The sequence below is a fragment of the Epinephelus lanceolatus genome, chromosome 8, assembly GCF_041903045.1.
Source record: "Epinephelus lanceolatus isolate andai-2023 chromosome 8, ASM4190304v1, whole genome shotgun sequence".
Classification (NCBI taxonomy): Eukaryota; Metazoa; Chordata; class Actinopteri; order Perciformes; family Serranidae; genus Epinephelus; species Epinephelus lanceolatus.
The window spans coordinates 4250092-4262664 of record NC_135741.1 but is presented as its reverse complement, the minus strand read 5'-3'; the positions used below and the strand labels follow the sequence as shown (position 1 = coordinate 4262664).

General features: G+C 39.6%; 1 protein-coding gene across 2 annotated transcripts in view; it reads right to left on the bottom strand.

The window, feature by feature from the left end:
- dnajc5ab (DnaJ (Hsp40) homolog, subfamily C, member 5ab) overlaps positions 1 to 12573 on the bottom strand; it is a 37668-nt gene continuing 25095 nt past the window's right edge. Inside the window, exons 2-6 of one of the 2 annotated variants that reach the window (XM_033629094.2) lie at positions 12492 to 12531; positions 7688 to 7846; positions 6055 to 6268; positions 5367 to 5538; positions 1 to 3922 (exon numbers count right to left, since the gene is read on the bottom strand). In XM_033629094.2, the coding sequence (XP_033484985.1) occupies positions 3825 to 3922; positions 5367 to 5538; positions 6055 to 6268; positions 7688 to 7794 (591 nt within the window). In that variant the 5' untranslated portion in view covers positions 7795 to 7846; positions 12492 to 12531 and the 3' untranslated portion in view covers positions 1 to 3824. The remainder of the gene's footprint in view (positions 3923 to 5366; positions 5539 to 6054; positions 6269 to 7687; positions 7847 to 12491; positions 12532 to 12573) is intronic. The other variant, XM_033629093.2, reaches the window with a different exon arrangement.

The following is a 12573-nucleotide window of genomic DNA, read 5'->3' as shown; positions in this document are numbered from 1 at the left end:
TCTGAAGCAACAGAAACATTTATTTTACAACAGTACATCAGATACTTCATTTACCCACACGTCTGCCTGACAGACGCAAACATTATCAGTCCATGCTAAAAACAGAAAACCTCTACACCTCTATGTACTGTGCCACTGCGTGTATATACAGCAGGTCTGCCATTTTGTCACTTCATTGTCAAAATGGTTCACATCTAAAAATTCTATACATCCCCTCGATAGAATAGCTAATCGTTAATCAATTATTAAAAACATAAGAAAAATAAAATAAATAAAATAATGCTTAGATATCGTCATCTGGTCGCTATACTCACACTTAGATCGGTTCATGATATTCATGTCATTGTTTTAGATCTAACAGTGGAACTTTCTTGACTCCATGTTTGTGTATTTCAGACTTCATGCTGCATTCACTCAGACACTGCTGCTCGTTTGGTCAATAGAGGAGAACTTGCAAAAAATTTTTTGGGTTTAACAGTGTGTCAGTGGTCACATACAGTGAAGCACAAAACTAATCAAGTGAAGAGAAATCTGATTAAAAAGGAGCATCTGCAGGTTTCATAAAAAAGGCCCTCACATCTTTTTAATACTTAACTGGACCAGAAGTCCAACTTAAAACCTGGAAGACGAACTTAAACACTAAAACCATAGATAAAAATCAGAATAATCACTGTTGTACTGGTAAAATGTGTTTACTTTTTAAATCTTTTATGCACCTGCAGATTCTCTGAAACAGCCTCTGAAATTTGCAAAGTTTGGAAGTGGAGGACACGGAAGAGTCTTACAGAGTTCATATTGCACTTTCTCATGATATGTATAAATACATAATGAACAAAGTGTGTGATTGAGGAATCAAAGAAAATATAGTGAATAAATTAGCCTGCTTGGTTCAATGTTTTTTTTAAACAAAAATCAAACTGTTGACACAAACAACCACAACGTTCCTGTATTTTCTACTAAAGCAGAGCTTGAGTGCTACTCGTGTGTGACAGACAAAGAAGAACTACAAAAAAATGTTATGGAATATTACACCCTAACTAATCAGTGTGATTGATGTAAACTGCTCTTCAGTTTCTATGAGGACCGTATCATCTACAAAACTGCTGCAACACATACAAATAAGACTTTGGATATCGATATCCTCCCTTCATTAACAACATAAATAAGAAAAACAATGAAAAGCAACTCTACAGAGACAAACAGAAGAAAAAAAATAGTGTTCAAATTTCTGACCAAACTCAAAGAAAACAGTGACGTTAAATCTAAACATACACTTTACACGACATGTACAGCATTTTTACTTTCTCACAAAACAAAATGGAAACTAGAAACAAAGAAAAAAAAAAAGAAAAGGGGCTGGATCAGTGTTTACGTCTGTTCTTCCCGATGACACCAAGAGGTCACTATTGTACGGTAATGTGCTTGTAATGTCTCGACTAATAACACTGGACTCTGCAATGGCTCCCACAGCACACACACAGTTTTCAGTGTGAAACACGGAGCCTGATCCTTCAGATGTGGAGGAGAAAACAGGTCGAGGGTTAAACATAAAAGAAGGAAGACGTGAAGGAAGAGAGGAGGAGGAGGAGGAAGACTATGGTACATCTAGAGTGGAGTGACGCTGAAATAAGTGATGCGACGAATCACTGCTGTGACGGAGGAACTGAAGCAATGCGAGGACTTTCTCAAGACATAATAAAAGTAGATTATCACCAGAAGACTTTTTCAGACTTTCTAGAGAATGCGGGATGTTCTGTGATGGAGTAAAGAAACATATCAGACCCAGTTATTATGCAGCAGGATGATATGTCTACTGGTTGGTGTATATTACTAGATATCTGTTCAGTCAAGTCTCCAGTGTTTCCTCGAGGAAGACGTTTGTCAGACTGAAACTTTGTATGATGACAGAGAAAGCTGACATGTTGGGGGTGGCTGCAAATCCATTATTTCAAATCTTTAAGAACCTTCCTGGGATGGTAATTTGACCTTTTGACTTCCTTGACTTTCCTTCTGCCACAACAAATCTTAAAAAACGTAAAATTACTTCAGAGTGGAGAGGCATAAAACCTTTACGATTTAAGTTTCAACGCTGAGGGTCAGTCGATACCAGTGAGGCAGCTGCTGTGTGAGCACGAGCTGTCCTCTCTACACTCAGAGGGGCTCCTGTGGTGATGTTCACGAGGGTATTGAGGACAAATAAACACAGACAGCCAACACCCAGTCCGATCAACTCCTCGGTGAGCATACAGACAGGATCACTGACCTACTTCCAGCCAGCGTCAGACTGAGAGAGAAGCGGCGAGTGTTTCCCAGAGAGCTAAAAGGAGGCAGCTTGTTTCTTATCTACACGTTTTGCTGCAGAATTTTTTTTAAAGTTCTGGACAACAAGGATCAAATATTTAAGGTATTAATTTCCTTGTTTGCAATGATGTTGCACAAAGCTCTTTTCTGGCACGCCTTAGATAACTTTCCTCTTAATAAATGTCCGAGTTGAATGATGGAAAGCTGCAGATCCTTATTAAACCTCAAGGGCCGTATAGAGTCTGAAACAGTTATGGAAGTGGTTCTGTTTATTCCTATCTGCATGTTTGTATGTTGTGAGTACGGTCTGCACGTACATCATGCATCATAACCTTTAAGCTGCATCTGACAGTCAGCAGGGACTGTAATAGACATGATGAAGATGGCAAAAGTTAAAGTACGCAGATGTATGTGGAAAGTTTAAATTGACTTTTGCAGCTATCACAAAGTTAAGCTCCCTCTTCAACATTTCCATAGCAGTTTTCTCAGGAACATGCTGGTGCGCACAGAGTCGAGCACTAGATGGAAGTAATAATCAAAAAAGAATCATATTAGGAGCCTTACACTGTGTCTCCTCCCAAACTGCGATTTCCTTCCAAACCTTAACCATTAAATCCCCGTCTGGCACAAAGCCTTCTGCATAAACTTCTCCCAACAGCTGTCAATGCACGAGGAGTAGCATGAGCAGCCCATCAGCAACACCAGTCCTCCGTGTGTGTCTGCACAGGATGCGTTCAGGGGCAGTATTGTGTGTCGGTCACCCACATTTTGGCAACATGCAGAGCTCGATACACAATCACTTTAGTAAAGCACATGAAACAATAAAATAAAAACAACGCCCACACACTGTGAGGGAAACAAGAGATGTCATACTTCCTGCGTAGACACACAGTCAACAGTGATGCTATTTCTTTTTCAAGGAAAATATTACTGGTAAAAGTCATTGCATATCTTAAGGACCATTAATAGTTTTCTCTGTTATCGCTTTCTTTGTGCTCAAGTTCGATGATTATTATGCTGTTTCTTTTTCATGATTTTTAAAATGATAAACAAACAAAACAACATCACTGTTTGTGCAAACCTCCAGGTAAAACCATCTTGTAATGGACACGTGTCGCTTTGAAAGAGTTCCCCGTCTGTGCTTCTGACTGACAATTGGTATCAAGCACATTTGATGTCTTCCAATATGAGCACAACTATAAACTTGTCTCTCACTCTGAAGGTAAATATTCCTGTGGTAAACACATAATCAAACAGAGGATAACTCATGTCTTGTCTGAATTCTGTCGAACCACTGTTGAAAGAATATTTCTGGTGTTCATTTTTCCTCCTTTATTCTTCCTCCTTCTCTCCTCACTTCACAATGATTAAAAATCAGTCTGGATTAAAAGTAAAGGTTTGGGCTGAGCTGAGTGATGGGATGCGATATTTGCTGGTGTGTGTGTGTGTGTGTGTGTGTGTGCATGATTGGTTGATACTGTCGCTGTAGTTAACTGTGAGGTGTGAGCTGTATATGTGTGCGTCTAATATGCGTCGGTCCTGTAGCTTTGGTGGGCATCAGAGGTGAGCTGGGTAGTTTCTGTGGCTGAGGACGGCTGCATCACGATGGGATCACCGCCATCTGGGGAGGACACACACACACACACACACACACACACACACACATTAGAGCAAACCAAAACACAGTATAAAAGACCAACAACAACAACAACAACAAAAAGCCATGGGTGTGTAATTCCATCCTCACACTGCTTGTGTTCCCTCTAAGTGTTTCTACATCACCTCACAAACAACTTATACTGCTGCTCCCAAATGAAGCAACAGTCCTCCAAGAATAAACATCATGTTTACAAGTTCGACTTACTGACAAAGACACAGAGTGCTATCATCAAACCAGGCATAACCACATACACATACCTCACATTAGCACCAAAGCTAGAGTGAAGATGGTGGTATCATATGAAACTAGAGGACCTGAGGAATCTTAGCTTGTCGGGAAGGAAGCTGAATAACACCTCAAGTCAGGCTAAATGTTGGCGAGGACAAAACTGGCATGGCTGTTTTTCTCATGCAGGACAGATGTGCAATTTATGCCTAATGCATTTGAATATTTCTGCATACTGGGGTCCCTAAACTAAAACCTAAAAATGATTCAAAAGCTGAGACTCTTTTGGATTTAATAAGCTCAATTTTATTCAAGTGTGATGATGTCAGTCCCCATAGTAACCATTTCATTGCAGTGAGACTATTCTTTAAATAACTTAAAATTGCCTTTAGTGACCTCTGGGATAATCACAGCCTCATTAAACTTACATCCACAAACCAGAGACTTTGGGCATTCAAAGGATGGATGGCTTTTATGGGTTTCTCAGCAGTTTCCAGAACCGAAGTGTTCACCATTCAATCACTGCAAAATGCAATTCTAACAGAAATGTCCAAAAGTCTTCGACACCAAATCACTGGTGTCTTAATGTGGGATTTTGGAGGGATTTGTGGCCCCTTACATCATTTTACAAGTGGTAAAAAATGCTTAAATTTAACACCAAATCTCTGTAACAAAATGGTATCGACCCCAAAAATGCTGCAACAACTAATGAGACATTAAGCATGAGGATTAAGCTTGGGCAGTATCACCGTATTACAATATACCAGAGTACTTTAAGAATCTCAAGGGTTTATTTTTCAAATATAGAGACGCTCATCTTTCTATTAACCTCATACTGGAGAGGCTGCACTGAGGATATTTTTCATGTAGTGCACATCCTGCGCCTCAAGAGGTCAGTGTGGTGCAACAGGCAGCTGAGCTGATGGTGAGAAGTGGAGATAAATGGATCAGGACCAAACAGAAACACCCGGTCTGTGTTGTGTCCCCAGTATCAGAGGACAGAGACCACAGGGAAAATGTCTGCATCTAACTCTGTGAATTTAGGGTTTATTTTAACTAAACCTGAGTTGGTGATTGTTGGAACAATGGACTAACCAACTACAGGACTAACAAGACAGTTTTGGTGAATATTATTTTGTTTCTGTCAAGTTTGAATGAATGAATGAATGAATGCCCTCACCTCTCTCCTCAGCGGTCATCTGGGCCTCCAGGTCCTCAGGGGACACGTAGAACTCAGGCTCCTGGTCCATGGGCGGCCGAGGTTTACATTTCCCGCAGCAACAGTTACAGCAGCAACACAGGCAACAGCAGCAGTAACAGCCTGTGGCCAGGCAGCAGAAGACGAACAAGGCCTGTGGGACGAAGACGGGACAAAGAGAGAGAGAGAGAGAGAGGCGTATTAAACCCCCGACCAACTGATAAAGGCAAGTGTCACCAATGTCAGAATAAAGTCAATAGAGTTTTATCTGAATTGGTACACTCCTTTGATCTCAATCATTTGATGTAAGGTGGTCATAAAACTCAGTCACTTTCTCGTCTTGATGTTCCGACAAAATCAACCACGTTTAACGTTACCATAAGCTTTTAGTTTGGCTCATGTAAATACTAAAGTTAAATGACGTGAACATTGTCCACAACCAACAACTGGTTCTGTTGGACTGGACTTAGTCTCTAAGACACTGGAGACACATGACGCCTTTATCTTGTGTTTCTAGTTTAGGTCCAGGTTTTTAGAATGTTGCAGAACAGCCATGGACAGTAGATGTCTGTTTCAACTCATCCTGTCGTGACTCTTTGGTCTGAACTGGGCTTTATATGTCAGTCATAAAAAAAGACATAATGCGTGCACGTGTTGTCCTTCATCCTACCTTCGCCCACCAGCTGGACAGAACAAAGTAGGTGTTGACGTTCTCCTCTCCGAACTGCTCTGCAACGTACAGCCCCAGCGAGCCGTATTTGTCGTAGATGTTCTTCTTGGTGGCGTCGCTGAGGATCGAGTGGGCATTGTTGATTTCCTTGAATTTTTCGGCTGCGTCCGGGTTGTCTGGGTTCTTGTCTGGGTGAAACTTCAACGCCAGTTTCCTGTAAAAAGACAGAGGGAGAATGGAGGATGTTTAATATGGCACTTTAATGACACCCTATGATGGTGTTTCGATTAAGTTTTTCCCACTGGGCCGTCATTACATCAGACATTTGGACAAGTCATAATCGGAAGAAAACAATGATGGCTTTGTTCTACTGAAGTGTTCCAGGAAGCCATGACAGCGTCAAACTGAAGCAGCTAAATGGAATTTGGCACTCATTGATCATATTATTATTTACAGTCTATATACAGTATAGACTGTAGTTGCAACTTACAGTAATGCATATGAAGACAGTTCAATCATATGAAGGATGAAAAAATGACTTAAGTACCAATAAAAAATATAAATAATGTATTATCAAATACAGGAATAAACAAATGCAGAATAATGACAGAGATAAATACTTTTCATAAAAAATAAATAAGTAACATTTTATAATTAAACAGCACATAAATAAATATAATTTTTATGCAACTACATTTATTTTTTTCTTACGTATTTTTGTGTCTGTATGTTAAACATTTGCATTTCTTTCTCTATTTATGCCTTTATTTTTTTGTCTACGTATTTATTACAGCATTTATTATTCTTTTATTTATTTATTTGTTTATTTGTTTGTTGATACTGTGATTTTTTGGTCCTCTATAAATTAAGACCAAAATGTTGTCATAAAACAAGCATATAAATCATGCATAAAACAATAAATAAACAGGCCATAAGTAAATTAATATCTTAAATTTATTTCTACATTTTTTTTTACAACTACATTTATTTCTGTACTTGTGTACATTTATTTATTTATTCTATATTTACTTATTTATTGGTTCTTGTGTCATTTTACACTCTCCATAAATTCAGACCAATATGAATTGAAAAATAAATACATGCATACAAAAAAAATTAAATTAAAAATGAAGAGTTAATAAAAAATTAACAGTTTCAAAATAAGAATTTAATACCCTAATATTAGCAAAAACTTTCTTTAGAAGCTGAATTAGAAATGACAGTTGTCTGGCAATGAATAGGAGTATGGCCCGAGAGGTTTCTGGCAAAAATGAGTCAGAAACAAAACTGTCACAGGCACACTAACAAATTTATCATAGTGTGCAGGAACTTTCTTTTAAAGCAAAGAGGGATAATGAAATTCACATTTTACATCTTTAAAATCTGTTAAAAACTCCCCCTTTAAATGTAGTAACAAATCATCATCAGAGTGAAGGGAATGTTATCACAATCATTTAAATATCAACAAGCAGCTGCTTTAAATCAACTTTTATTTATTTCAGGATCAGTTTGACCCATTAAGAGTTGGTGACAGGCCTCTGACGCCCTCTAGTGGTTCACACATAAAACATCAATATTAAAAATGGAGTTTGAGGCTATTGTAGAGAATTCTTGTGTGTAAACAAACACGTACCTGTAGCATTTCTTAATGTCCTCTGTCGTGGCGTTCTTGTCGACTCCCAGCACGGCGTACAGCGATTCTCCTGATGTGGAGAGAGCTCTCTGTCTCTGGTGCTCCATGGCCTCACTCGATCCTGCTCTCACTCGCTCCCGCGCTCGCTCAGCCTCTCACCTGTCAGGTAGGACCAAGAACAGGAAGTGAGGACACAGAAGCTGAGCTAAAAGAATCAAATCAAAACAAGTTGTTTTTTGTCTTCTCTCATTTCTCCAGTTCAGATCCAGCGAATATATTTTCATTGGGCCAAAGTTTTGACCAAATAAAACCATTTTAATTATCTCCAAACATGTCGAGGGACCTTTTACTGTGTGAGCTGCGTTTCCTGTTCTGTCCGATCCAATCCCCAAACACCATTTCAAACTCATCACCTTTCACGTACAGGACGCCCACTTGGTCCATTAAGCCTCTCTGCTGCTGATCGAATTACACTAAAGAGCGTCTTTCTTGGCTTTTCCAGAACGGTAACAGAACTAGGTCTGAGTGTTTTTCACAGGAGCAGGGGGACAGAGGACACTCAGGAGACAGAAACAGCTTCTGTCAGGGGTATTTACACAGCATGTCATGTTTCATTAGCTCCTGTGTGAATGTAGAAACTTTGATTTTAGAGGAAACACCACAGGGGCACATGAAGAAGACATGACTCAGACAACACTCAGTCCACCTTTTATACCATTAGCTGCATGGTTATGGCCGGTGTCTTTCTTAATATGGTGTTAGATTCTGAGATTCTGGAGACAGACTGTTGATATTTGAATGCACCCAAACAAATACACCCGTCCTGTCAGTGCTCCTTCAGATGCTCCCTCTCGCTCCCACTGCCTCTCTCTCTGAATACATCCATGACCTTTCCTCTGCACAAGCATGAATTAATACTTTGTGTGGCTCAGTCTGACCCTCTTTGTGTGCTTCCCCTTTACAGCACCAGGGCTGTGTGTGAGCACCAGATATATTGGCTGAATTTCTGTATTGGTTTGGAACCAGAGACTCCACCTTTATGGGTGTGTTAAATCCGGGAAGAGAAAGTAATACATGAGTTAAACCAGGGTAACCAAAGTTCATGTCACACAGCCAGGCAGGCAGGTGTATACGGCAGAGAGATGATAATCTGTATCCTGAATGAACCTCCCATTTCTGCAGGAGCTGCAGTAAGACGCTGAGGGCTGACTCTACTCTACTCTACTGTACTCTAACTCTGTGGTTCACCTGCCAAGAGGGGATGGAGATTTGAGCACCTGCATTAAATCATTATAGAGAACTTGCAAAAACAAAAATCTGATGTAAGAACAGGGTCTGAAATGAGCACCTAAGCGAGGATATGGGTAAGAGTTAGGGTTAGCCTACCTTTCTGTGCAGCGCAGACTGTAAGGATCAGTTATGCTCTGCAAGTTTAACGTCGTCACGTAGCTTTCACTGCACATTCATTTAATATATTTGCCATTCTGCCTGTAATGTTAGATTGAGCTATGTCTGACTGAGGACGTTGAACATTATCTACTAAACAACCTGATTAATGCATACATCAAACGCATACTGACATCCAGGGGTGTCGTAGTAGGACAAAGGCGTCAGAAAAGCCTGAAATTATTCATTTATTCCTTCATTTTCCACAACCACTTATCCTGATAGGGGTTGCAGGGTCTATGACACATAGAGACAGACACGTATGGCCAATTAAGAGTCACCAATTAACCTAACTTGCATGTCTTTGGACTGTGGGAGGAAGCCGCCGGAGAACCTGCAGAAAACCAAGGCTAACACGGGGAGAACATGCAAACTCCAAACAGAAAAGCTCCCCCACCCTGGGATTTAAACCAGGAACCCTCTCGCTAGAGTCAACAATGAGCGCGTTTACATGCACACTAATAAACCGATCATTATCTAATTTCTGGAGATACCTGATTATTCAAGTGGTCATGTAAACAGCATAATCCGATAAACACATCTAGCTTTTTCCCCAGTAGTCAGATTATTTGGTGCATGTATACCCTTTAATCTGGTTTCTTTCGGGTTTTGCTATTTTATACTCCCACTCCACTTCATTTTAGAGGGAAATATTGTACTTTCTACTCCACTACGTTAATCTGACAGCTTTTGTTACCTTTCAGATAAAGATTTTACATAAAACAATATATTTTTATATTCTCAGTGTTTAAATTGTCACTTTTATTTTATCTTACTTATATATGTTGTGCACTTTGTGTGACAAGTTTATATACATACACTTGTATATTGCACTTTGCAGTACATTTACTCCGAATCTACCCAAAGTATGTAAAATTGGCTCCACACTGATAACCTACACATTAGAATGCTCTCACATGTATTTGTTAATGATAAAAACAAACAGTACCGTAAGAATATAAGCTGTCAGCATGATGAGTGCTTTATTTTGCAAATATATGACTTGCATACTTTAGTACCTACTGTAACAGGAAGTTTGAGTTTTATGTCCTGTACTTGGGGAGAAATCCAACTGAAGGACTGAATCATGTAAACCAGGTTTTTCTGATTATCAGATTATTGAAGTGCACGTAAACGCGTCAAATCGGATTATTACCATTACCTGATTATTTCCAGTTATCTGATTATTGTGCGCATGTAACCGTGCTAAATGCTAACCACTGCACCGCCATGCCAATCAGCCTGGCATTTATTTCTGAGTAATTAGTGCCATTACTAACTTAAAATTGGCTGAATAAATCGGTTAAAAGACTGAAGTTTGTATAAAAAAATAGTGGAAGCTCTCTAAGGCCCCTCTCACCCCTAAAAGCCATAGAATGTTTTAGTCCGCCCTGCACTAAAGGCAGCTAGAGCTGAGTGACTGACCGCTTATGCTGCAGGAGCACTAACTCACACATTTTTCCCAAAAACAAGAAACCTGCGTTCCAAAAAAGAAAAGAATGAGAGAAAGCAAAGGGAAAGATAGCAAAGGCCCACAACTTTGTGCTACCCCCCTGCCAACATCCACATCATGCCTGTCCCTACTGCCAGGTACTAGTAAACTGAAAGATAACTAGCAATTTGTATTGAAATATTTAACCCTGAGCATTCTCAGTGCAATTTCACACACAGCATCAGGCAGCAACAAACATATTCATGAATAGATGACGAACTATTGAACATCTTACACAGGAGTATTCACAAATTTCTCAGAGAACACAAAAGCACACAAGACTCAACTATGAGCGTGCACAATAAACTTTAATTCAAATATCCTGTCACATAATGCCTCAAATTTAGAGTTCACCTGTATCTAAGTCACACAAACTTAACCTCTTTCACAATTCCAACCATGTACTAGGTTGTGGACTGGTTCAGAGGAAACCATGTGATTCAGCAAATACAATGGTGAGTTATAAAAATAAAACTTATAAGCTATTTTCACAGGAATTATATCAAACTTGATAACTCTGTGCATGCCCCAACAACAATATAATGATTACAGGTGAAGTAGGTCACTATCAGTGTGTGAGGTAATCAGCTCATCGTAGCCTTCTCTCAGCATTCAGCAGATCATGAAATATGTGTGAGGACTACCTGAGGGCTGCTGACAGGTGTATCTGTGGTTATTCTAATTAAGTGAGTAATCACAATAAAATACAGACCACTTACAGAGCACATTTCAGTCTCTGATTAGTTAACGGTGGCCCACTTTCTGACTTTGTTTCTCTGACACTTTCTACATTAGTATTTAAGCATATTTGTGTGTTGAGGGGATAAAGGGAGAAACATAACTCACACTAACGTGCATGTGAACCTTCAAACTCTGTGTCTAACTTCGGATCAGCCCAGTGAGTTGGTCCGTGATAAAACTACCACTATAAACAAAAAAGACTGCAGTGCAAGAAAGGTTGAGAAATTCTGATGTAAGTGATGAAATGTTCTGACTTTATCTTCACTATCCAAGAAGGATGTGGTGACAGTTACCATGACGATTAATACCTGAATCTACATCTGAATTTACACAGCAGGACCTTCGCTTACGTGCAAATTTACATGTGCAACACAGAAACCTGAACACCCTGCAAGACTTTTCCGATCATAAATGTCAGATTTGTGAAGAAACAACTCAGAAACCAAACACAGTTATCACTTAAATCATGGCTGTGATCGTATATTTCATTGTCAACACAATAAATGGACAGTAAAAAATACACTGGTTCAATAACTGACTGGATCAATATACTACTTGCTACAAGGTTTGGTGCAAAGCATGACAACAGATAATGTTAGCTATCCCAATTATGTTAAGCCATTTAACCGGTGTCGTTTGATTTAACTGTGTCAGAGTTCAGTGTCGTCGGTAACTTATTACCTCAACCAAAGGCAGATACGATTGTCAGTTAGCACCTGGACGGATGATGGCAGTTTCATTTTTCACTATCAACAGTAATACAGCACATCTAGTGTGGAAAACAGCCACTGGTAACGTTTTGTTCACGCTGCTGTAGCTTTAGCACTCCCTTAAAAGACTGGTGATTTACGAGTTTTAACTTGTGTTATGCAATATCAGCATTCATGCCAAATCATCTGGTAAAAGCGTGATGAAATGCAGGTAACAGTTGAAGGAGATCAGCAGAGTCAGGGAGGGTGCTGCAGGCCAGAGACACAATGAAAAACAACACTAAATCCACCCACTGTAGGGCGATGAGGCTTATGTACATGGCTTCACCATGAGCTAATACAACAAGACCATAATGCACTGACTAACACAATACACCCTTCATAAACAATAACAAAAATAAACCAATAAACCAACCTGAAGCAGGAGGAGAGACGATTATGAGCTGTGTGAATATCTGTGGAACAGGAGGAAGAAACTGTCACCTTGGTTACTACAG